The sequence below is a fragment of the Myodes glareolus genome, chromosome 11, assembly GCF_982192425.1.
Source record: "Myodes glareolus chromosome 11, mMyoGla1.1, whole genome shotgun sequence".
Taxonomy (NCBI): Eukaryota; Metazoa; Chordata; class Mammalia; order Rodentia; family Cricetidae; genus Myodes; species Myodes glareolus.
Window position 1 is genome coordinate 5529314 of NC_142036.1, and position 27434 is coordinate 5556747.

General features: G+C 41.3%; 1 protein-coding gene across 7 annotated transcripts in view; it reads right to left on the reverse strand.

Annotated features, from left to right (window-relative positions):
• Window positions 1-27434, reverse strand: part of Ncapg2 (non-SMC condensin II complex subunit G2) — a 67189-nt gene that overhangs the window by 30481 nt on the left and 9274 nt on the right. For all 7 annotated transcript variants that reach the window (XR_015739172.1, XR_015739171.1, XR_015739170.1 and 4 more), the window contains 17 exons: window positions 27173-27327; window positions 26764-26898; window positions 23790-23884; window positions 22397-22466; window positions 18043-18129; window positions 16158-16250; window positions 14990-15115; window positions 14194-14373; window positions 11977-12129; window positions 10128-10350; window positions 9802-9905; window positions 6585-6758; window positions 3238-3308; window positions 1641-1794; window positions 1376-1531; window positions 560-676; window positions 339-476 (listed from right to left, as the gene is read on the reverse strand). Coding sequence is in view for 1 of the 7 variants with exons in the window: in XM_048437722.3 (XP_048293679.2) it covers window positions 339-476; window positions 560-676; window positions 1376-1531; window positions 1641-1794; window positions 3238-3308; window positions 6585-6758; window positions 9802-9905; window positions 10128-10350; window positions 11977-12129; window positions 14194-14373; window positions 14990-15115; window positions 16158-16250; window positions 18043-18129; window positions 22397-22466; window positions 23790-23884; window positions 26764-26898; window positions 27173-27327 (2231 nt within the window). In the remaining 6 variants the exon portion in view is untranslated. The remainder of the gene's footprint in view (window positions 1-338; window positions 477-559; window positions 677-1375; window positions 1532-1640; window positions 1795-3237; window positions 3309-6584; window positions 6759-9801; window positions 9906-10127; window positions 10351-11976; window positions 12130-14193; window positions 14374-14989; window positions 15116-16157; window positions 16251-18042; window positions 18130-22396; window positions 22467-23789; window positions 23885-26763; window positions 26899-27172; window positions 27328-27434) is intronic.

Genomic DNA, 27434 nt, shown 5'->3' on the forward strand with positions numbered 1-27434 from the left:
ATTTAAAAAGGAAGGCAGTCAAGCCCAACAAAGCCTCTCTCCTGTGATGTACTAATATTTTAAGCAAATGTTCACAACTGTATTTATAAAAGAACTTACATAAATACATACATTTTCATTGTTTCTATAAGAACTCTATAGACATTTTAAGCAATTCACCAACCTAAACAAATACCCATCACATATAACATATTAAACTACCTTAAAATTATGCAGAATGTGCTCTGTAAAAAGAAATGCCATTCTCTGTATTATAAAAGAGCACTAGGGTCTAAACCATTTTACAACAAAATAAACAGTCCTGGAAATACAGCACGAGCCGTGTCCCAGCTGCTGACCTGGATGACCTGCTGATAGACATCCCTCCGAAGCTTCAGAAACTCCTCTTCTTGGTCTTGAAGAAGAGGCAAAACTTTGTTTTCTAACCAAGAGCCAGTTTCATTCAAGATGGACAGATGAATTTTCTCTTCTGAGAACTGTCCAACACAACAAAGAAGAAAATAAGTAAGAAAAGCAGCTTTGATACATGATACTCAGAGCACTAGGAGAGACACCATACCTTGTACTGAAGATGGACGCTCAGTCGACAGTGTAGGCCAAAGGCATGCAATGCAACTTCTTTGTTGAAGTTGAGGGGATTCCCACTTGGGGACTGAAGAAAAAATTCCAGATCTGCCTGCAAAATTACAACCGAGGACCCACATTCTGAATGGCATGTGACCACATAAAAACAAGGTGGAAAGCGCCTCATCTATAGGAAACTAGAAGGATAGTTGCAGTGGCAGCTCTCTGCCACCCCGCACCTGAACACTATCTGCTGAGTGGGCTTTAGAAGCACATAACACAGTTAACAGGTACACAAGGCCGCAGGACCACTGCCCACAGGGACTACAGTTTTCTCAGGGCAGGCTCAGTTGAACCACCATCCTGGGTGGCAGCAATGAGGACTACTCAGTAGAGAATCCTATAGGGCCAGTGCAGCAGGGGAAAAACTGGATTCCAAAGGGCCCTTGGGGCACAATAAAGTCACTGTGCACGCTTTCCAAGATTTCTAGAAAATACAGCCGAAGACTCTGAAGAGAGCTAGTACTTCCTCACTGACGCCTGGTCCTAGTCAGCCTATTCTCAGACAAGGGGAGACAAACTGGAGCCCTGACAAGCTAGAAACTGTGGAGAAATGTAGACTCTAAACAGTGCTTGTGAGGAGACAGGTCCTGGGAATGGCACTACTCCCAGGCTCACCTGTTCACCTCAGAGTTCTCAGTTCCTTTCTAGCTTGCAAACATTCTAGCACCAAAGCATGAAAACCATACACCTCACTGCATCACAGCTACTACTATCTGAAGTCACTTTAACCTCTAGGATAAATAGTTACCTTGGATCCTTCAAGTGCTTTTAAAAGCTGGTTAAGTTTCTTCTGGGGTGCAGAGAGCAGACACTCTCGATTCTTTGGATGGGTCAGCAAATACTCCATGTACAGCAATGCTAGCTCATGTCTCACTGGGCACGTATCATTGATTTGCACTTTACTCTGAAGAAGAGCAGTGGAACAGAGAGGCAATTATACGTTTCCAGAACATTGTACAATTTCTAGACACCCTTGTTCTCCACATTCCAGAGAGGCATGGCTGTATACACACCTTGGTCTGACGTGGCCTTATTGTCAGCCAGTCAACAATGAGCTCCAGAACATGCCCCACTTGCCCCCAGGAACAGAGACAATCCAGCAGGGTACAGTAGCTCCTGCCTGTAACACTCTCCTCCTGATTTCTCAGGACAGAAATCACACCACAACTGAAAAAGTCAAGTACAGAAAACCAGGTTAACACCTCTACAGAAAGCCCCTACTGTTCACAACATAAGGAAAACCGAGACGCAATTTGATTGCATCAAGGGTGCACAGGTCTCATTGTTACACTGGTACTTGCTGCAGAAGGACGTCCCACATCTCAACAGCCTTCTGTCTCTAGTGCCAGCTGTCAGGTTCCAGAAGTGGTCATAATTTAGGGCATTTTTTTTCCTTTTTTCTTTTCATATAATACATTATATAATTTTTTGCATAATTCATATGCATCACATTTTGCCCCCTTCCCCAATATTTCCCAGATCCTCCCTACTTCCATACCCACCCAACTGCACCTGCTTACTTTCTCTAAAAAGCAAAGAAAAAACAAAGAAAGGAAACACACACACATCTAAAAAAATAAAACCAAAAACTTAGAAACCCAAATATCCAAGCAAAAGACAAAACCAAAACATGCCACAAAACACTCATTCTGGAGGCTGGCGAACGAGCTCTATAGGTAAGAGAGCTTGCCATCAAGGCTAATGACCTGAACTTGATTCCCAGATCCACAAAGGGAACTCTCAAGAGCTTTCCTCTCGCCTCCACACACTCTGTGCTGTGCATGTGTGTGGACAAACACACATACAAACAAAACACATGTAAAAATGAACTTTAAACAACAATTCTTTTGCAAGTAAACAAAACCAAGTATTTTACTCTTAAGCAGCAAACTCCAGAACTAAACTGCGCAATAAAAAATAATATGCAAGGGCTGGAGAGATGGCTCAGTGGTTAAAACCATTTGTTGCTCTTGTACAGGACTCAAGTTCAGTTCCAAGCACCATGATGGCTCATAATCATCTGTAACTCCAATTCCAGGGGATCCAACATCTTTTCCTGACCTCCATAGGTTCTTGCATAGAAACAATGCACATAAACTTGGATACACACCACACATACACACACATGCAGACACAGTTTTTGAAACAGTACATCAATATAGAAGTTCAGTGACCAAGGCATGGTAACTATATACAAGAACCACCATTTGCTCACCAGCCACATAAAAAGGTTGTGTGTCAACTACATAAAATGTAAAGAGAATTAGAGAAATGGACTTCAGCAGCTTATCGAATCCTCCTCTTGAAAACACTACTTTCACATGTACTCAGTATCCTGGCATTCTTCTTTCACATGTATACTGTGTACTCACAGTACAGTCTAAGCACTTGGAGCCACCTGTGGTCAGTGATGATCACAGGCTCTAGAGCTTGTCACTCTGGATATTAGAATAATGCCCAGATATCAGGTGCAGTCACAGTTGAGTCACAGTCTCTCTTTAACAACTTCTCCTGGCAATCTCTCCACACAGAGGGGAAGGCAGGAAGGGAGAGCACAGGGCAGGTGACAGCAAATCCCAGAGGACAGATTCTTGCGTTGTGGTAAAATACCTGAACACAGGGACAGCAGAGGCTGGCAAGAAGGACATTAGCATGAACAAGGGGATCTTGCAGCGTTCGTCCTAGAAACACAAAAAGAAACATATAGCCAACAGGATTTGACAACAGGAAATGTTTCCTTCATAGCCTATTTCTACGGTTGTTCAAAAAGTACTCCAATAATTACTTTACTAACCAGAGAAAATTAAATCTAAAGGTGCGCCTCAGGTTTGAGGATGAGATGACTTGAATCAAGCATCCTGACATTTCTACACCACCTTTGCTATGAAGCAAACACTAACTGCAGCAAGTTCAGTCATGAAACTATATTTACTTTCAAATCAATTCAGATAAAAGGAAAAAACTAATTACTTGTCCTGATATAACTCTTAAGAGGACAAAGGTATTCAGATAATATTATACAAGACGACCCAAACAATGTTATTGGAGGGAAAGCACATGTTTGAAACAACAAAATAAATCACAGGCTAATCAGATCCTATACCTAAAAGCTGGTAAAACACGGAGCAAAGTGCCTGAATTCGGTCAGTTTCTCCCTCCTAAAATGCACAGTGCTATTAAAGACTGAATGAACCAAATCACAAGAAAATGGGCAAGGGGAAACATGAAGTGCACTAAGTGCAATAAACTGCAGCTTAATTAGTCCTGTTATTGCAACAATAAAGTAAGCTGAGCAGACTTTAATTACTCAGAATCCATCAAGAACACCACATAAAGGATGGGGAGATGGCTCAGTAGTTAAAGTCCTTGCCATTCAAGTTTGAAGCCTGGAGCAATGATTCCTAGAACCCACATAAACTCTCAGTGGGTGTGGCAGCCTATTTTTAATTCCAGTGCTCAGAAAGTAGAGACAAGAGATTCCCAGGGCAAGCACTTGTGAACTAGCCATATTGCTGAGTTCCTGAAAATAAACATGAGTAAAGAAAAGGAACAAAATTAAAGTGAGATGTATTATTCACCTGCATTCAATTTTTGTGGCCACTTTGACCCCTAACTCCCAGTATCTAAGTAAACACGATGGCAAGACTACTAGTAATGAAATATTCTTGAAAATCCTGAACAGAGTACAACACATGATAAATATGTAGGTAATACACTGATCTCAATTTAACCATTCCACAAGTTACACATACTCTAAAACATCACAATAAAAAGTATAAAAAATTTTATCTGCCAACTAAAAATATATTTTTGTGTACAATTTACAAAGCAAACAGGGAAAATATCAAGGGTGGAAAGGTTTAGTGTAAATGGGAATAGGAGGAGGGAAGAGAAGAGAAAATAAGGTTAACTAAATCAAAGCCTTATAGAAACTATTTTGTAAGCTAACTAAAAATGTTTCTTTTTAATGGTAATTGAATAGTGGTACTCTGCATGAGTAGCTAATACTACTCCTAGAAAACATAGGTTATTAAATGAAAATCCTAGTTCGAGGCATGGGATTCCTCTCAGTTGATAACGGAGGCTACAGAGAAAACTAAATTAACACAGGCTATTGCTAGTGCTCCACAAGGATGTGTTACATTTGTTTAATTATGTAAAAATCTGTTGCTGTTTCTCCTTAATGCTTAAGGCACCTGCTGATCTAATAAAATCTAGTCAATATCCAGGGATGAGGCACAGACAGGACTTCCAGTGAGAGAGACTAAGTAGGAGGAGGAATTCAGGTTCAAGGAAGAAGGAAAAAGAGATGCTAAGAAGTGAGACATGGAGAAAACAGGAAAGTAGGACATACAGAATAGAAGGAAGGTAAAAAGCCCCAAGGCAAAACACAGATGAATAAAAACAGGTTAAATTAAGTTAAAAGAGCTAGTGGAGTAAGCCTAAGCTAAGGCTGAGCATTCATAACTGATAATAAGTCTCCATGTCTTTATTTGGGAGCTGGTTGGTAGCTGAAAGAAGATTCCAATCATAGGTATTTAGAAGTCAAAGTGCCTTCTAAATCTGTAGGCTTAGAAAGAAAAGCTAAGGGCTCACAGTGGACAGTACTCTGGGTACCAAGAATACAAAGCAGAGGGAGAGATGCTAACCTCATGACAAGGTAATCATAGAATGATGTTGGTTTCTATCTTGGTCAGAAAGGCTATTTTTGAGGTAGGCATCAATTAATACATAGATCATTAACTGGTCAAAGTACTGAGACTGACTGTTGAGTATTCAACTCTAAATGAAGACACATCTTTCAACTCCTTCCCCACCAACACTTGGGGAACATCACAATAGAGGAAGCAGAAAAAAATGCAAGTGTCAAAGAATTGCGGAAATTGCTACATTTTATGAACATGACATGGCTGTAGCACCCACAGACTCAAAGAGGTTGTACTTAACTGGACAAGATCTATACAAGATTGATCCCATCAACATTCCAGCATGGAATGAGCTCATGAGACCCCATTCCTGGCTGAGGAGCTATTAGTGAAAAGTCATCTTTCTTGTCCATGATCTAGTAAATAAGACCACATCCATGCATATGCAAGCAAACAACCTAATTAAACTCAGAAGATAAAAAAATTTTAAAAGGCTTAAAGAGGTAAGAAAGGGCTCAGAGAGAGAGTGACAGGGGAATAAGAGAGGAGAATGAAAGCAATGAATGGCATCAAAACAAAGTATATAAAATTATCAAGGAACACATTCTAAAATATATTTTAATATAGTTATGTATTTAATATATTTATTATATATTAAAGCTTTATTGTATGTGTACGTGCATCTTCTTCACTCACCTCTTTATGCAGACAGAATCTTTTTCGGAACCCAAAATTCACCAATTTAGTTAAGAGTGGCCGTAAGCCCCAATCATCCTAGCTCAGTCTCCCCAGCACTGGGATTAGAGATACACGTTGCCATACCCCACTTTATATGGGTGCTGTGGCTCAAACTCAGGTACTCATGACTATGGAGCAGGCACCTCATCAAACGAGCTATCTCTCCAGCACCTAAAATTATCTTTTCATTACACTGATCTAACCTGTCTGCCTTAATAACACAGATACAATTCATACATAGAGTCGGCTTCCTATGTACCTTCAAACACTAACTTAGGAAGTACCTGCAAGATGGAATATTCAGTTTATAAAACAGAATCCCTTTTCTAAATCTGCAAGTAGATTAGATCCCAGCATCAGACTAGATCTCCAACAGCAGAAAGAAAAGCTAAGGGCTCACAGTGGTCAGTACCCTGGGTACCAAGGATACAGAGCAGAGGGAGAGATGCTAACCTCATGACAAGGTAAGGGCTACCACATCCTTCCTGCCATGCATACAAGACAGAAGTTCCAATAAAGATGAAACTGATGCCACCGCAAAGCACCTTACGTATAAGAATGGCCCAGCCTTACCTTGAACACCTTCAGGTACTCTGGAAGCACAGATGCAAACTTGTTAATGGTATAAACTTTGGCCTCTTTATTATTTTCCAGACTTCTATGGATGCTCTTCCAGAGGATCACAATGACTTCTAGTAAACCTGCCATGGATGCAGTATCACTCACCGACAATGTTTTATCTAGTACCTAAGACACAAATAATGTTACTGTGAAAGAATCCAATAACAAGTATTAAAAGACAAACGTATTATCTTCAAAAGCACATCTTAGAATTGCAGACACAAAACAATATAAAAATGTAATGTCAAGTTTCATATAGTAAAACTTTCTTCACTATTTTTGAACCTATCTGTATCAGAAAGGTAGCTTTTTTTCCAAATTCCACCCAAGAAATAAATTCCAAATTAACTCAGTATTCTTTAGTGAAACAGTCTGTATGAACTAAAATGTTTCTGAAATCAAAACCTAGCAGTCTTTATTACACACCTCAGATGGGCTTATACTATACTAAAAGGTAATTGCTGAGCATGGCTATACAACACTGACCTGCCCCAGGAGACACTGCAGCTAACACTTCTTTTCTGAGGCCAGTAGGATATAACTCACAGATGTCAACAACCCCTAAAATCATAGGTTTCCATGACTTACTGAAAAACAAACCTGTTTCTATTTTCCTATTGTGCCAGTAATACACAATGACCAGAATGCTCAGTGCAGACCAGACATGCATACCCAAATCCCGCTCTCCAGAGCTGGTGACTTGCATACCAGCAACTGACCATGGAGACACAGACACATGATGAATAAAGTGACTTCCTAACACCAAGATGAGGAGGATGACTCCGCTCAGTTTTCACCATTCAAACGTGGGAACAAAACTGATTTTGATTAATAAGAATCAAAGGAGCAAACACGATTTCTCCAGTTAGTTATGTCAGCATGCACTGAATGCTTTGGAACATGATAAGGTCAATTAGTTTGATAAAGCGCCCTGTTAGTGGTTTGGATGCTACCAGAACAGTGTGACAAACTGATGAAGTTGTCATTCTGGGTTTAACCTTACCTTTTCTGTGCTCTAACTCTGTGAACAGAACAGGAATTTTTTGGAGCACATTTACATTTACACTGAGCATTACAGCACATGATCACTACGTACTACCAGCCTAAGAAATATCAGTACATTTGTTTAAAAAGAAAAAAAAATAGAAGCTCAATATTTTAGCACAACAGTCTCATTAAAATTTATGGAACCCATATTTCCCCTTTGAGAATAACACTTGAATAAAGTAATAGGCTCTTAATACTTTAACAATACTAAACTCTTAAGTAATAGTTCTAAAATTTTAGCAGAGGATATTTTTGGATATTACTAAATGGCCATAAGAAAGGTGTGTGTGTGTCTGGATGTGTGTTTGAGACAGGGTCTCTCTGCATAGTCCTGGCTGCCCTGGAACTCACTATGTAGACCAAGCTTGTCTTGAACTCACAGAGATCCATTTTCTGCCACCCAAGTGCATGGTGCCTTGAACAATGAAAAAAATCTTAAAAGACTTCTTCAAAAAGTTAGGCATGATAGTGTGTGTTTATAATCTCCGAACTCAGGAGGCATACAAAGGAGGATTGTCACCAGTTCAAAGCCACACTTCCAGGGTCACACAGTGAGACTATCTCAAAATCAAAACATTTTAGTTACATACGTATTCTTCATATATTTTTTCTAACATGGGTTACAATGTTACAAAGCTCTCTATTCTGAACTGCTATCAACCTAGAAATAGAATTCATATAACAAATTAGGTATTTTGTACACCATGTACAACAGAAATAATTTTTATTTCTAATGATACAGAACTTGAGCTAACAGATATTGCAAGATTTCTCAGTAGTATCTAGCCAGGAGGATAAAGAAATTCTCAACTAGTACATTACCAAATTCATGTTCACTTTTGCAAAGTCATTTTCAAACCCAGTAACAAGGGTAGAGTGGCCCACAGTAGGATGTTTACCCACTTCTGTCAATGACAACTACCTCATGTGCCAGGCTGATCTGTAGGTTACCTACTGATTAGAGCAGAAAATCTCCATGGTGGCCCAGCTAAGTCTCCCTAAGTCACACACCCTACCTACAATGAAAGGAGTGTGAAAAGGCAATGGTTAGCCAAGGTATGAATGTGAATCAATGTTCTATGTACCATTCCCCCGTACTGCACATCTACTGTCCTGTTAATTCTTCAGCAGTTTCTACTGACCAATTTCAGACCAGACTGGCCAAACAAGGGACAAAGAGACAAGGACATCTACTCTAGAGTGGGCCTGTCAAGATGCAACGGGGGAAAGACTGAGGTAACCATGGCACAGGCAGAGAAGCCACCCCACAGAAGAGGCAGTCTGAACATAATTGCCTACCCTGGTCACAGGGTTGACCTGGCTATGTGTAGTAAGCAAATGAAAACTGGCTTTGTGATTTTCTTCTACAGGACAGATTTGGGTACTACAGGAAAAAACAAACAAACAAACAAAAAAAAGTCCTTCAAATTTGACTTTAGATATTCAAATACTAGCCGGGCGGTGGTGGCGCACGCCTTTAATCCCAGCACTCGGGAGGCAGAGGCGGGCGGATCTTTGTGAGTTCGAGGCTAGCCTGGTCTACAAGAGCTAGTTCCAGGACAGGCACCAAAGCTACAGAGAAACCCTGTCTCGAAAAACCAAAAAAAAAAAAAAAAAATACTAAGTGCCCATATATAAGCTTAAAAATACTTCTTGTAAGCAGTAAGTGTATTTAAGACTGAACTAGCTATTATTTCTCAAAGTTTTAAAGAAATAATAGCTAATTAAAGACAATTCTAAAAAAAAAAAAATTTACACCCAGAAGTTCATCCCTAAATATTTCTAGAGGCTCCTATCAGTGACTTTAACAGACACCAGCTCCATGTCCAGCATTTAGCTCAACACTATTACAACCAAGAAATCAAACACAGAGATGCTCAGAGTAAAGAGATATGGGACAAGGTTGCTATCGGTAAGAATATTCTTTTTAAAAAACATCTCTTCAGACTCTAAAAGTACAAAAGATACAATTCTTTAAAAAATGTAATTATGACTCCCCAAAAACTGCACTTACGTGTCTTTACGGGAACAAGTGGGAAATAACAACACCCCATACACTGGGACAGAAATGGTACAAGACTAAGTCTGCTTGTCTGTACTGCAAAGTAAGAGAGCCACTCACGCTGGCGTTCTCCTTCTCGCACTCCTTATGGGCCTCTGGGCACTCCTGCAGCGTCCTCTGGATACAGGCGTTCAAGCAGTGACGGATGACATGGATGAGCTTTGCTAAAGTGGTTAAGATAATCAATCAATACATGTATCTTCTATAAAATGAACTTTCTAATTAGAAAAGTATAATCTCAAACAGTAAAGCAAATTACTTTCAGGAAAATCACCAAGAGATGCAAGAGATGACGAAGCTTACTCAAGTGACAAACACTGAGTATCTGTAACATGCACTATGCTGGAGGAGAGGCAGGACAGGACACGAGAAGCAGAGATTCAGACCTATGTTGGTGCAGGCGGTGTGCTCATGGGCATACTGATAGAACTTCCTGGCAGCTGCGCGATTCATCTGGATCAGTGTGACACAGCGCTCGCACCACACCTCCTCTGGCTGGTTCACGGGCAGAAAAGAGTTGAAGATGAGGCTCACCAGGCGCCGAGACACAGGCCGAGAATCCATTTCCAAGCGAACCAAAATGTCCTCCATGGGGCATATTTTCCAAAACTAGAGGATAAAAGTAGAGACATACAAAAGGAAATAATCAGTGGTTCCTATAACCTGGAAAACTGCTGAAGTTTCTAGAAAATAACCAAGAACTAATTTTTATATCAAGAAAAATCATTTCAAGTAGCTATATCAGAACCTGACTTTCCTGTGAGCAATAGTAGCAAGTCTACATTTGAAAGAAACCTAACACGTGAGGCAGGCCATCGTTTCTACGTCTATAGATCCAATTGTTTTCAATCTGTTAATAGTTTTGAAATAGACACCCTACTCGTCTCTCTTAAGAGGCTCAGAGCATCCTTCCTCAACACGCTAGGCGTGCTGGACTGAGCAGTCCCCGTGCCTAACTCTGGAGCTCCTAAAATCATAAACTCTACCAGAGACAGAATTAATATTAGTTTGTTTGTTCTTTGGTGGTTTGTTTTTTGTTTTCAGTCAGGGTCTCAAGCATCCTGGCCGGTCCCAGGATTTTTGCAGTTGGAGATTACCTTAAACACTGATCATCCTGTCTCCACACCCTGAATGCTAGGCATTAAACTTAATTAAAGGCATAAACCACCTTTGTGTATGCTACACAGGTGTTCAACCAACTAAGCTACAACCCTAACTCTAACACAGGCTTCTAACACCTGGGCAGCACCTCAATAGGGCCCATTCTGTCCTTAACAATACACGTACACATACTTCTTGGCCAAAGGCCAAGTCCAGATAAGTTCTACACAAGTGCAAGGCCCAAGTTGTCACTCCGAATAGCACACTGGTAGATAAGTTATACACAAGTGCAAGGCCCAAGCTATCACTCCGAATAGCACGCTGGTAGGTAAGTTCTACACAAGTGCAAGGCCCAAGCTGTCACTTCGAATAGCACACTGGTAGACATGTGGGTGACACTACTCCTAGCATCAGATATTTCCAAGGACAGTCAGGCACTAAGTGTTATCATTTTTCAAGCTAGTCTTGAAGGTCTTTTGATCTTGAAATCCTTTTATCTCAGTGGTAGGGCACCAACTAGCACTCATGAGGCTCTGAGTTCAATCTCCAGTTATCAAGGAAGCAAAACTGAACCAGAGCTGGGAAGAGGACCACTTTTTTGTCCTTGTACCATGTACAAGCAATTCCTTGGTTTAAAAAAAGAAAAACAAACAGGAGAGATTTCAGCTAACCTTTGCAGGCAATACGTTAAGTTCTTCATAAGTTCTTACCAAGTGCTAAATATGTATTAGTACATCAAATATTTCAATACTTTTAACATGTCGCCAAGCCTGACAACCTGAGGTCAGTCCCTGAGACCCATATGGTGGAAAGAAACAACTTCAACAAGCTCTCCTCTGACATTCATAAGTACACTGTGCACACATGCCCCACCACACAAGAAATAGTGTTTTAAAAATATGTAAAGGTGATTGCTTATATTAGTGTCTTTCAAAAAAGAAACATGCATTGATATTTCTAGAACCTTCCGTGAGAAACACAAAATCAAGTCTCATGACAATCTAGCAAATACATTGGCTTTCAAACTGATTAAAACATAACTGTAAAGGTTCTCAGATTTAAAATCAGTCTTTCTGTTGAGTGATCACAATGTGCTTTTCGCATTTCAGTCTTCTCTAAGAACATCCCATTTACCTTTGCAGCTCTCACGGCTTTGATTTTCAGCAACAAATCCACAAAAGCCACCCTCACTTTCTCTGAATTGTCATGGAGACTATACCTGAGTGGTGGCAAAAGCTGTTCTAATAATGGGTGGCTCAGTTTGTTATCCAAAAGAATTGGCAAACACTACAGAGAGAGAGAGAGAGAGAGAGAAAAAAAAGCATTTCAAAATCAGAACACACCAATAAAACAACTTTATGCAGGAAACAGCTAAGAGGATGGTGAGTCCGATTCTTGCCAGAAAATATCACCTTCCACATCAAAGGCATGCTTTGGGGCTGGTTGAGATGGCTCAGCAAGACATTCCACAGAGGCAATGAGGACTTCTATCATGCTAGTAAACTATGCCAACCCAAAGACTAGTACTATGGAAAGTAGACATTTTATATAAAAAACACTTTTCTTCTTTGAAACAGGTCTCTAGGCAACTCAAGCAGACTCCAAACCCAGAACCCTCCTGTCTCACACTCCTGAGTATTTCTGCTATTATATGTCTTGGCTAAACACCTGCCTAGCAAATACTTTAAATATGGATTTTAAAAGCTTAATTTGGAGACCGAAGAGATGGCTCAGCAATTAAAGTTATATACTGAAATTGCAAAGGACTCAAGTTCAGTTTCCAGCACCCATAGTAGATGGCTCACAACTACCTTCAAGACCAGCTCCAGGGCATGGGTGAGCTGTCCCCGAGAACATGAATGTAAGAGACCAAGCCCTGCCCTTATCTACCATATGGCGGTGTGGGCAAGGAAGAAAAACTCCCGTGCCCTTTGAGATCTGTGGTAAGTGGGAGCGTTGTCCCTGAGGTCACTAAAGTAGAGAACTGGCCCTGCCTCTCACCAGCTACAGCACTAGGTAGCACTAAGCAACACAGTAGAGCTGGCTCTGGCAGGGCAGGTGTGAGCAGGAGAATCAGCCCTATCCCATGCTGCTTACTACACAGGGTGAGTTAGGAAGGGCAGTACTAGAGAGCTCACCCTGGTGTTGAGAATGAAGGAGAGCTGGCAGACTGACAAACTCAGGCCCAGAGCCAGAGCTATGATTGGCCCATTCCATCAACCACCACATCTATAATCTGCTGGAACACATGAAGGGACTGTATCTGCAGACTCAAAGTTACAGGATCTCCATGACACAGAACAACAACAAAATAATCAAGAGGAGCCCCAGTGAGTGCCAGTACTGATGATGTAGCAAAAACCAGAGACCTCAAACAAGATCAATGACTCAATGCAATGAACCCTTACAGTAACAAAATATGGACGAAAGGACTGTGGGACTCACTGTGCTACACTACAGCTCCCATAAGATTTTTCTTTTCTCTTTTCTTTTAAATTTTATCTTGTTTTATCTGGGGGGTGGAGGGAGAATTTAGAATGGTAGAGAGCAGATGGGAAGGGATGGGGAGAAGAGTGGGATGCATAATATGAAATCCACAAAGAATCAATAAAAAGTTAAATTGGGAAAAAAAGGAAAGAAAAAGAAAAAAAAAAAACAGCTCCAAAAGAATCCATTGCATCTGGCTACTCTAAGGCAGGACCTAAGTTTGATTCCCAGCATCTACATGAAAGTTCACAACCATCTGTAACTCTAGTTCCATGGAATCCAATTCAACACTCTCTTCTGGAACTATGAGCACCAGGTACACACATAACATACAGCCAAAACACCCATACACATTAATATTTTTTTAATTTTAAAAACAAATAAAATTTTACCAAAAAAAAATTGGTTTTGGTCTAGAAATTCCACCACAGCTGGGCGATGGTGGTACATGCTTTTAATCCCAGCAATCAGGAGGCAGAGGCAGCCAGACCTCTGTGAGTTTGAGTTAGTACAAGGAGAGCCAGAACTGCAATGCAGAGAAACATTGTCTTGAAAAACCACAAAGAGAGAGAGAGAGAGAGAGAAAGAGGAAGAAAGGAAGGAGGAGGGAGGGCGGGAAGGAAGGAAGGAAGGAAGGAAAGAAGGAAGGAAGGAAGGAAGGAAGGAAGGAAGGAAGGAAGGAAGGAAGAAAGAAAGAAAGAAAGAAAGAAAGAAAGAAAGAAAAAAAAAAAAAGTTAAAACCAATAAATTACAATCAGTAACATTTTACCTACCGAGGAGAACAACATCATTTTCCCCCTTCTGTTTCCTAAAAATCCCTGTAGTTCTACAAAAGTATTCTAAAATAAAATGTTACATGTATACCTTAAAAACAGAACAACGGACATCAGCTGAGCTCGTATCAAATGCCAGCTCCCCTGTGACTTTCTTCAAGAGATCAACAAGAATGGTAGGAGGCATCATTTCCCAGTATTTACACGTTATCTTACAAACACCAAGGATGCCTGTGGAACGGACCCTCGGATAAGGATCTTCTAAAAGGCTCTAGAAGTAGAAGAGGGAAAAAGGTTATAACTCTTAAATTACTGTTTGTATTACATATTAGCACTCTGGGAATTTAAAACTTAGTAACAGACACTTAAGTTGCAGAAACACTGGTCATTCAATCTATGTCCCTAGTTCCCCTCCAGGAGACTAGCTCCAGGATGCCAAATCTGCAACTATTTAGTCCTGTATATAAAGCAATACAGCATCAATCCATGCTTCTCGTAAACGGGTTACACAAGTGTCTGTTCTACTACATTGTTTACCGACTAAAGACGTGAAATTAAATCCCCACATGTTCTATATGGTGTCACAGATGAAGACAATGAAAAGGTCAATAACTTGCCCAAAGTCACAAAGCTACCACGTGGGAGCGGTAGAGTCAACTGAAAGACTACTGGGAACCAGGCACGCATTACCATAATCCTGAACACCACATAAGGACACGTAATGTTTCAAGAGTGACTAAAAAAAGAATGAAGGGATACTGTAGATGTGTGCTTCTTGGGACATAGGCAAAATGGGTATTCCTCCGTAGACTGGCCCTGCTGGCAAGTTACAGGCTAGCTACAAGGCATACAGGCTAGCAATGACTGTACCCTACAGCAGTACGTACATATAGTTCTTCAAACTGCTTCTGAATTTCACTGTCCATTTCAGTGGCAATGAAGTTTGGATCTCTAACAGGAAACGCTTCAACAAACAGCAAGGCAGCATTTGATCGAACTTCAGAATTTCTGGCCTATAAAATATGAGTACTTTTAGAAGTTGAGAGTTCAGTGCTCCCAAATTAATACTTGCACAATTTCAGTAGAGATTCATTTTCAAATTAAAGAAAGTTTAGGGGGCTGGTAAGATGGCTCAGAGGACAAGGGCATGTGCCCCTGAACTTGACAGCCTAAGTTCAATCCCAGGAACACACAGTATAAAGAACTGCCTCCTGCAGGCCGTACTCTAGTCTCCACCCATGCTCCCTACCTCCTATAAATAAATAGATACATTGTGACCAATACATATATAGATATAGATATATAGATATAGATACAGATATAGATAGATAGATAATTTTAACCTTTAAATCAGAAAAACTAGGCTGTGAGTACAACTTACTGGAAAAGTACACACTTAGTATGTATGAAGCCCTGGGCTCTTACTCTTGGCATTACAAAAGTAAGTAAATGGCCAAAGTTTGAAAAGTCATCCTTAAATTAAGCCAAACACTCAGTTCAATGCCAACAGATATTAGAGATCAGCTTCCTCATTGCATTGATTACACTTTGCAATCTTCAGCCTAAGTAAAAGAAAAAAAGGAGTGCCTATAACCTTAAAGACGGTTACTGCCTTCTACTCACTCCAGACTTCATCAAAACACTGACAGAACGTCTTTGCCGCTGCCCTCATCTCAGGCATGAGAGTATACGGCAGGTGGCCCAGCTGCTACTCTAGCCAGTCTCACTGATGTCTGCGCACACCCCAGTCACCATCTGGATACTCAGTACTGAACTGATCCACCTTTGTAGTTAAGTGGGCCAAAGAAATGCTCTTCATAAAGGTTAAAAACTGAGAGCCAGGAATGGTGATACACACCTACATGGGGCTGAGGCAGGAGGATCACTTGAGTCAGGTGGCTAAGCTAGGCGACACAGTGCAAAAACTTAAGAAATCTCGTTCTGCAATGCCATAAAGAACCTTCTCCTGTCTTATTTTCACTGCCTTGGTAGGTTTCTGAATTAACACAGGCTCAATTTGAAGCACATGCCACATTAGGAAACACTATACATTACCTTCAGTCCTCTCCACAGGATGGGCTTATATAACCTATACAGCATCTCTTCCACTCCCTGGCGGACTTTCTGTTGGTGAAAGTAACTCAGCACCTAAAGGGAAAGAACGAGAAAGAAAGCAGAAGCTATGGGGTTCTTTGTAGAGCATTTGAGTCAGCTGTAGTGCTGTACCCTCAGCAGTCTCAGCTGTAGTGGTGTACACTCAGCAGTCAGCTGTAGTGCTGTACACTCAACAGTCAGCTGTAGTGCTGTACCCTCAGCAGTCTCAGCTGTAGTGGTGTACACTCAGCAGTCAGCTGTAGTGCTGTTGCTGTACACTCAACAGTCAGCTGTAGTGCTGTACCCTCAGCAGTCTCAGCTGTAGTGCTGCACCCTCAGGTGGCTGAGAGAGAATGGTGAGCTTGAAGTCAGCCTGGGCTACAAGAGTCTACCTCAAAATAAACAAACAAAAATCTCCAAAGAAAGGAGGAAAGGTTATTCTGTCCCATCCCGCCATTGTGACACTTGCAATATTATCTGGTAAGACCTACAACAGATACAAGACAAATTACAAGGAGAAAATCATGGCCAAAGTAATAATCAATGGCCCTGAATTCTAATACCATCTAAGTTCTAATGTCTACCATCCAGTGATACATGGTAGTTGTCCCACGAATTGAGAGACTGAGACAGAAGAAACCTGTGCCCAACATCTCTAGACCATTCAGGACAACTCAGTAAAACTTTATCTCAAATATATATATAATATATGTATATATATTATATATATATATACATATATACACTTATATATACACACATACACACACTAAATTCCTTTTTTTTTTTTTAAGTTTTTCAAGACAGGATTTCTGTGTAGCCCTGGCCATCCTGGAACTCACTCTGTAGACCAGGCTAACTTCAAACTCACAGAAATCCACTTGCCTCTGCCTCTCAAGTGCTCAGATTAAAGGTGTGTACCACCACTACGCCACCAAAAATTAAATTCTTACTAGTCTATCAACAGCCACATAACCTCCATAGAGCTCTGATTTTAAGGGTAAAATGGAAAAGGGGAGCATGGACAGGACTTTGCCTGATTCTTCTCAACTCAAATACTCATTCACCTACTATTGGCTCTGATGCCCACCAGGGATAGGCACCAGCTACCTTAAGACTGCACAATGAACATGCTTCTACACAATACACTTTTTAGCGCAAGCTTAACTGAGATACTAGGTTCCTCCCAAAACTTATGATTATAATCAGAAACAGACCATCTTCTTCTCCGATAGTCAGACTGCACAGGCTGCTGAACCTAGCAACAATCAATTTTGCTTTATTACTGGAATCCATTCCTTCAGAAAATTTATTCGTGAAAACCTTCAGTGAACAACAGCATGATCATGGTTTTCTAATGGAGGGCTTCACTGTTTTTTTAAATTTTTCAAACTATCTCATACTACACATCTCAGGCTAGTTTCAAAGTCATAATCCTCCTGATCAATGGAATTACAAACAAACAATACCACACCGATTTATTTTGATGAGTATCATAAAAATATATAGTTTTCTCTTTGAGTACAATATTATCATGTTTTGGTATGGATGATGTTCTCACTTAACAGCAGGTTTTAAGCAGTTTAAAAAAGCACAATTCACTTGCCACAAAGTTACTCTTAAAGCACACAGGCCCAGCTGGCTTCATGACAGTGTAGCTTTTCTTTCCTCATCACTGAGCTGGTAGCAGAAACCAAGGTACCAAATATCAGATTTCTGAGAAACTCCTTTGACTGGTGGGGTGAAATTATGAATTTGTAAATTTAGCCAAAACAAACAGGAAGGCTGAAATTGGATCTTAACAACAATTCACTCACAGCTGGTGGATCAGAGGTGCCCTACTCACCTCTCGCACTTTGGAGTGCACTGGAGATCTCCTTGGAAGGTGGATGCCATGGAACATGAAGTCCTGGATGCAGGCATTCTCAATGGTCTGAAACAGTAAGAGCGAAGGAAGACAAGCATACATCCCACAGGCAGTGCACTCCTTCAGGAGAGAATGCCTACACTACTCTGTCAGAGCTGTTACTATATGTCTATGCCTCTCACTATCCCTTCAGTTTCGATACAAAGAGTACACTTAGTTGCTTCTACTGTATCTAACAGACCAGTGAATCTGAGCAATGTAGCAAGGCAAGCTTCCCACAATCATTAGAAGACAGCTCTCAACAGACAAAGGACTGTACACGGGCCAGACAGAGACCTCAGAACAGTCATACTGACCTGGATGAACATCACATGCTTGAACCTGTTTCAAGACCCTCTCCAGAAACGCAGTGTAACTCCAGAGACCAAAACGAGATTTGGGACTCTCTGACAAGTGCTGGAGAAGAAGTGTGTGAGAAGCTCCTTGATAGCCCACAATGCTAAAGAACCTCAGGGTAAGGCAAAGGAAAAGCCAGACCCAGGGGACTATGTGTTACCCCACACAACAGGACACAAGGACTCTGTGGCATTAGGGAAGGACACAGGTATTGCTATCAGTATCATCGAATGTGGGCTAACAGGCTATCTGACAAATGATGAGACAGGAGCCATGCCACATATCCTAGAAGTTACACATGCCATGAAGACAAACTGGAACTATCAGAATATGGCATTCCCTTCTACAGGTTCCTCCAACACATCGATGGCACAGACTTACAGAGGAGAGCAACAAACAAAATCACAACGGCAATTTTCAGATCCTGAGAATAGGTATTTGCTGTCAAGCTGGACAACCTGAGTTTAATATCTAAGACTCCACTGGAAGCAGAACTGACTCCTGAAAGCTGTCCTCTAACCTCCACATATGCTATACTACAGCACACATGCACCACACTCATGCATACACAATATGACACATAAATAATGTTTTAAAAAAGGTTATGTACAAGAAAAAAAATAAGAATAAAAATTGGCCAGAGGTGGCGTACACCTTTAGTCCCAAAATTCAGGAGGCAGAAGTAGGCGGGTCTCTCAGTGTTCAAGGTCACCCTGGTCTATGAAGCAAGTTCCAGGACAACCAGGGCTACACAGAGAAACCCTGTCTCAAAAAAAAAAAAAAAAAGAAAAAGAAAAAAAGAAAAACATATATATATATACACACATATCTATCCGTCTATCTATCTGAATTAAAATGATGAAACAAACCTTTACTATCAGCATTTAGAAGGTTAAGGCAGCAGGACAATGAACTGAAGACCAGGCTAACCTCAAAAAACCAAACGGAGGTGGAGGGAACTGGAGCAACAGCTCGGGAGCTAAGAGTAAGAAGTGCTTTTCCAGAGGACTCAAGTTCAACTCTCAGCACACGTCAGGTGACTCAAAACTTCTGTAACTTCAGTTCCAGGGGGATTCAATGCCTCTGACCTCCCACAGGCCTGAAACCCAATGTGCATAAACCTACATACACAGACCCTCGCAGAGATACATAATCAAAATAACAAAATTAGTTAAAAAAAATTTTTTTAAAAATAAGCAAACTAAATGCCCTGGTTCTGCCCTTCTGCCAAAAAGACTACACACTTTTAAACTAGCTTATAAATCACCTACAGGGGAATATAGTAGCTTTGGTCTCTAGATGTAGCAGAAAATGGCAAATACTCACAATAAAGACCAAGTATAAGCATGCAGAAAAGCAGTGTGGCTAGAAAGTGCACTCCACTTGCTCTGTGGAAGCCTCCCCACCTCCACCAGTCACTCCAAAGTCAGGAGGGATGTCTGCTCACCAACACTTTTGGATTAAGAGTAAGTTTTTCTCTTTGAGAACACAGACAACGGGGTAACAGACAATAAATGGACTGAGAGATGCAAAGCTCCATCTTCCTAACTTACACAGTAGGGTTGGGATGGGCTAATATAATCAAAGTGTATGTCACAAACTTCTTAAAATAACATAACTGAAAGAGGCACCCGAGGGTCCTCAACAACACCATCCATGGAAACAGAATCCAAACATAAATGCAGCTTTACACTTTCTGTTGTGATCCAGCTGCCCTCACTCCCCCTGACTGACAGCAGAACTTCCTTGTGGTCTGTAATTGACAAGGATGTTTGTGTTCTTTCTGGCCAGTGGGTCTCCACTGAAGGAGTAGAGGTATAAAAGGTTGCTGGGCAAAATAAAGGTTGCTGTTCTTCCACCTGAAAAGAAGCCTCCGTGTCTCAATCCCAGCACCCCCCCCCCCACCCGCCAGTCTTGGCTATCCAGGCTGCTATCCAGGCTGCGCTGGCTGCAGCAAGTGGAAGCCCCACCGAGATCTGGAAAGTGGGGATACGTGATCGGGGTCGCTCCAGGGACCGGCTAAATCAAGGAGCATATTGGGAAAGGTAGTGTTTTCATTTTTCATTCCCAGAGATTGAGGGACATCCTCCAAAAGATAAGCAAGTATAAAGAGGCAGGAGGGTGAATTGAAGGGCCTCAAAAAGTAACTGAAACTCTAAAAGCAACAAGGCACGGAAGTAATAAGGAAGACAGCCAAAGATTTTGTACAGGAGAGGGTTTAAATGTTCCAGACTGGGAACAAGCCAAGTCAGATTAAAAGGAGTATGAGTGTCTTCATCCCCAGAGATGCTCTGAGGGATGCCCTCTGGAAGATTGGCCAGTAGAGAATAAAAAGGAGGCAGAAAAGTGAATTTAAGGCCTCAAAAGATAGAATGTGTAGAGATATATTATTGTGTTGACTGTGTTGTCTTTTGTGTTCTGGACTGGAGAAAGACATTTGATCTGGGAACTGCTAACAAAGGTATTTTGACTTTAAAATACAGGCCTAAGGATTTGATGCTTTGAAAAAGAGGTTCTGCTTTTGTCTCCACAGAGGATGAGAACCTGTGGATTCATTGTAAATTTATATGGTCTGAATCACCGAGATCCCCTAAAATGTTGATGTAAAATATCCCCAAGAATGCAGCACTCCTGCTCAGCAGGAAGTAGCCAGACAGACTGACGACACCCAAGTTCCCTAAAAGATTGTTAAAGTGGGGCCTCTTCAATGGTTCCGGAGCAGGAGCAGCAAGCCTGCTTCCCTGAGTTTTGCTCCACTCCATGCAGCAGTTCGGATATAGAGTGAGTGCGGCTGGGGCCAGAAGGCAGCTGGAGCTGAGCTTTGCCACCAGATACTGCTGCCGGACCTGCTCTCTTCCCAGACTGCAGACAGCTGAGACTGTCAACCAGCTAGCTGAAAAGAGTCAGCAATGCTTTGGACATTCAAAATGATCTTAATGGACATATTCAATTGGGCATATTGACCTTAAACCAACAAGTGGCTTTGGTTCAAGAACAAGTTGACTATCTTTGGACTTTTCAACAGTTAATCATGTTATGTGTGTTACTCATGGCACTGTATTGCATGTTTCTACTGTTATGGAACTCAATCGTCATATGAGAGGGGTTTGGAATACTGCTTTTGTTAATTTTACCACCCAGTTAGTGCATGTTAGATGGTTGCAGCACTGGTCTGGCTCCTTGGCGCTGTAAGTCCTGAGGATACTTGGTTTAGGGCTATGTGTCTGGGTAGCCACGGATGGGCAATACTTTGGGGGCAGGATGTCACCTAAGACAGGGAATATTAAAGGGCTATTCCCCATGACAGGCAAAATATTATAAAATAAAATGGGGGGAGTTGCAGTGATCCAGCTGCCCTCACTCCCCCGGTCCTTGTGGTCTGTAATTGACAAGGATGTTTGTGTTCTCTCTGGCCGATGGGTCTCCACAGAAGGAGTAGAGGTATAAAAGGTTGCTGGGCAAAATAAAGGTTGCTGTTCTTCCACCTGAAAAGAAGCCTCCATGTCTCAATCCTGGCACCCCCACCAGTCTTGGCAATCCAGGCTGCACTGGCTGCAGCACTTTCAAGTAGCCAGAAAAACACAGAAAAAAGAAACAAGTCAAATTATTTTAATATTACATTTTGTTTAGCACAGTACACCCAACATGCAACACAATTCCCTTTGACTGCAACATTTCAATAACCTGATAACCAGAGGTAACTGGACAGTCTAGACCCAGAGAGCACAAAATAAGGAACACAAGCCCCTGGACTTCACTGAAACTGCACATCCCAGTAAGGTGACAGCTGGGGCTATGCCTGTGTCAGCCCATCACACTTCTATCAAAATCACCAATCAGCTTGATTTTCAGATAGACTAGGCACAAGTTTTAAATAGTCCACCCATGGACACTTGGGTAACTAAACTATAGCAGATATTAAATAAAATGAAAATACCTTCAATATTTTCCCTGAAGACTTTTTCCAAGCTCTGAAATAAATTTCTGCAATGTGTACCATCAAAGACCTATTAAAAAAATGTTAATACAGGTTTAAATAATTAGACTTTTTACCATATAGCACACTTCAGTTACTCTCCTGCCTTAGGAAGAGGAAACAAACACAGGCTATGGCTCAGCAAATCTTCTGCAGTATCACCCGCCTCAAGTAGAAGGAGGACGATGGCAAGACTGGGAAAGGAGGCTGGGGTACAGACTCCTTCCGAGCCAAGGCTTCGGTGAGAATGCTACCACGGTCTGTGATGCAGTGACAGACGGGCTCAGAATTATTCTAAAGTCAGAAACTTCAACGGTGGGCTGGGGAGGTAGCTTAGCTAGTAAAGGTACTTGCTGCCACGTCCAGATGCCAATTGGTGGGAAGAGAGAAGTAACTCTCAAACCCACACCCATACCCATACCCAAAAAATAAATAAGTAATTCATTAGAAATACTAATTCTTTACATATAGAAAAAGCTACAATAGGATTCAGCTTTAGCATCATCTAAGTTTAGAAATTTGTTCAGCATAAACATTTTACAAAGACGAGAAAGCAATCTAGAATACAGCAAGAGTTTCACACTCAGACTAGAATTAAATCCCAAGTCAGAGCTTATAAGCTATAGCTACCTGACACTAAGGAATTTAGAAACTGAAGCCTACCTCAGATGTAGGAAATGACTTTTTTAAAATGCAGAGGGAATAGTCAACAAAGCACCTAAGTAAATGCACACAGCTGCTTGGCGGTTCTGACTGCTGAGTATATGAAGTAGGCTAGAACTTCACACCTCTGGCTTTTCCTATTTATACCGCAGGGCTCCTCACAGCAACCACACCGTTCAGCCCACACCCAATTAGATAGATGGTGTGCTCTATATTCCAAATGCCCCCTGAATACTAATAAAATGAACTTCGCTGTGAATAAGACAAAGCTCTGTCAAATATCTGACTAAGGAACCAGCACTGCTTTCTGCTCCAGCTACTCCAGAGACAGAGGTAGCCCAGGGACTGGAGAAAACAGGGCAGCAAACACACCACCTCGATGAAAGAAAAGAGGGGAACTAAAAAAGCTACAAGTTAAAATCTCACTACTGGAAAAATAATTTACTAGAGGGAAACAACTATCCAAAAATACAGTAGTATATCATGAGATATAACTTCTAAAGCTTCTAATATTTTAATGTTAACAGGGTGGATTATAAACAGCTACAACTAGGAAGCTAAGGCAGTAAGAATTCTGTGTAGTGAGAGGTCAAACTGGGCTACCTAGCAAAGCCTTATCATAATCACACACACAACTTTAAAATAAATCAAGAGACTCTTTCAAAGTCAGAACAAAATCTGTAGTACTTACTTTTGTAATCCAGACAACTGATTTTTAATGGTCTCATGGATCATTTTAATAAAGTCTATATTCCAACTGAAAAGAAAACTAAGAAACCTTCTTCCCTGTAGATGAAAAAGAGAATAAACTGGGTATGGTGGCACATACTTGTAATCCCACCTACATGGTAATCCCACCTACATGGGAAGCTGAGACAAAATAAGATCAAGGTCAGCCTGGCAACACAGACAACATCTCAAACAACAAAGTTGTAACTAAATGAAACTCTTCTAATAGCACACATTTAAGTGTTCAGTCCATCCAAAGTCAGCTACTGAGAAAGAAGCCCATGTCATTACCACGTGGCATGCACAGGGCTGAAGTGGGAAGCGCTACAGGTGGCAAGCCTAACAGCAAAGACCCATGGGTCACAGACAATCCCCCCGTGGGAAGAGCAGCAGCTGTATGCACTGAGCATCTGTCTTCAAGGACCTCAGATACACGCCACACCGACCTTCACATGAGTTCATGAAACTTTCGATCTGACTATGATGGGTAGTTTATAGTGTAAAACCAAAGAATGCCTGAAATCTTTGTTTGACCCCATGTTAAACTTCTTTATTCCCACCAACTTCCAAACAATCCTGGAGATGAAAGTGTAGCCCTAATGCTTGTCATCTTCCCAACAACGATGTTACCACAACAAAAACCCGAAGAACAAGGCCCTCTCCACACACAACCTGTACATTACTGTGCTGCTGCCACTTCACTCAAGACACACCCAAAGTCTGAAAGGACACCTGCTGTTCTGGTGAAGCCAAAGAAACTGGTGCTAATCACATAAGCCCTATAGGCTAGTGACTGGAGACTTCCACGGGACCAGACTTTCTACTCAGGGTTAAAACCCTGAAGAAACCTTCTCTACTGCTCTAGAAGAAATGGCTGCAGAGACTGTTACTTTAGGACACATGCAACCCAAACACTCTGTATGTATTATGGTCACCCTACACCCCAGCAGTCCAAACTCAATAACCACTGCATAACAGAATAATAACCTCACATAACAGAACTATTCTCCAGAAACCACGTTAATGTAAGATTATGTTTATTTACATTTTTTTTAAAAATTGGCAGGAATGGATATTGAATCTAGGGCCTCATGTATTAGCAAGATCTCTACTACTTAGTTATAGTCCCAGCTCCAAAAATATTTCATATGCAGGCATACTTACAAAATACCATTTACAGTAAGTATATACTAAATATAAAAAAATTGTTAAGACATTTTTTTCATGCTACGCTCTCTAGTACATGTACAATTTACACTTAAAGCACATCTCCACTAGAATTGGCCGTCTGAATTGAACTTGCTCAGTTCACTTACGGGACTGGCCCACAATGGGCAGTACAACAAGAGGCCAGAAGCCCCTCAATAGATTCCTTGAATGGTAGAAAAAGAAATGAACACAACTGTGTGATGGCTATTTTTGTGTATATGCCAATTAAACATAGTTATGTGGCTGGAGGAGGCTCAGCTCTGGGTTCAATTCACAGCACACACACACTCTCTCCACCTCCATACAGGGTACTGTTTGGTCAACTTGATACAAGCTAGAGTCATCTGAGAGGAGGGAGCCTCAATCAAGAAAATGTATTCATAAGACATGGGCATTTTCTTGAATAATGAATGATGTGAGAGGGACCAGGCCATTGTGGGTGGTGCTACTCATAGACATGCGATCCTGAATAGTTTAAGAAAGCAGGCAGTGGAGGCAGAGGCAGTTGGATGGATCTCTGTGACTTCAAGTCAAGGCCAGCCTGATCTACAAAGTGATTGCCAGGACAGCCAGGCACTAGTGAGACAGAGAAACCCTGTCTGGCTGGGGGGGGGGGGGAAGAGGGAAGCAGATTGAGGGGGCTTGATGGTATAAACTTTAATCCCAGCACTTAGGAGTCAGAGGCAGGAGGATCTCTATGAGTCTGAGGCTAGCTTGGTCTACATAGAGGGTTCCAGGCTATCCAGAGCCACATAGTAAGATCCTGTCTCTTAAAAAAGAAAGAAGACATTTCAAGCACAATATTAAAATAACAATAACCAACGCTTAAGGCTGAGGTAATAAGGGCTACATAAGAGTTTAGAAACCCTGTCTCAAAAAAATAAAAAACAAAAATGACCACAGGCTAAGCAAACCATGGGACGAAATCCAGTAAACAGAATTCCGCCCTGGTCTCTACTTTAGTTCCTGCCTCTAGAGTCCTGCTTTGAGTTTCTGCCCTGACTAGAAAGTTTTACGATGAAATAAATCCTTTCCTCCTTGAGTTGCTTTTGGACATGGTATTTTATCACAGTTAACAGAAACTCTGTGAAAGTAGAAAAGAAAACAGTAGATCTCAACCACAGGGACAGGCTTTCTCACACTTATATGTGCACATATGTCTGTGCACAAAGTCTGGCCCCATGGCAGTCTCCAAGGAGTAACCATCTTTTCACCATGAAATGTTCATACACTATATGTATATAATACTATATATTATACAATATGTGTGTGTATGCATGTGTGTGTGTAAAACACTCACCTTAATTTAAAATGGAACTGAGGTTCCTCCAGTGCTCTACAACCCACCTCTTTCCATCCAATTTAACGAAAGAAATAAGCCAGGGTCAGGGAAGTATGTGCCTCATCAGGGCCATCCAGTTAAACTGGTGTGAAATAAGTACACAGTTCTATTTTGGGAATGGGGTGCTTTCAAGACAGGATTTGTCTGTATAGCAATCCTGGCTGATCTGGAACTTGCTTTGTAGACCAGGCTGGTCTTGATCTCAGAGATCTGCCTGTCTGTCTCTGCTCCCCACATGCGCCACCACGTCCAGTTTAGCACACAGCTCTTAATGGCTATGTTGGCTTTTCCACAAAACAGCACAGTATAAATGGCAGCCACGTGAACTTGAGAAAACAATCCATTAATAGCACGCCAACAAGCCAAAAAGAAAGCACCTACTTACCTCTTCCTTCTTGATGTAATTAATGTTTATGAAGCACTCGAGCAGCATGTCTTTAATTTCTCTGTTCTCCTCCAGATCGTAACCAAAGCAGTACAGAGCCTGATGGATGCGCCACAGCCGACACACGTCTGCCCCCTGAGGACGCGGAGACAACAACGCAGCGCGTGTTTTAGTTCTTTCTTCTATCAACAGTAAAGTCTTATTTCAAGCTAAATATATATTTTATATCATAAATAATGAAGATTATAGGATCATTAAAAAGTAGGACATAGTGACAACCTGACAAAAAAATTTCAGATATGACCTCTATACATCCTTTTAAGAAACACCCCTAAACTGGAAAGCTACAGATCCACCCATCTAACTGATCCAACCCTCACTGAGTATTTTCTGAAGGAAGCAAACATACTGTTTTAGTCTCCAGACTTCTCCTCAGCAGCATAACAAATGCAGTCTTCCCCATGTCCTCCTTGGCAGGCAGGCCCTTTTCCCACCATTTGACACACAGATCCTGAATAGAGTTCTGGAGTTTTTGTTCAGATTCAGGTAGTGCGTATAAAATACCTAAACCACAGCACAAAGGTTTTCTGTTATTAAGCAAATTATTACCAATTCAGACTCAAAAAGTGCAGAATACCTTGCTATACAAACACTAATTTAATTTGCCAAAT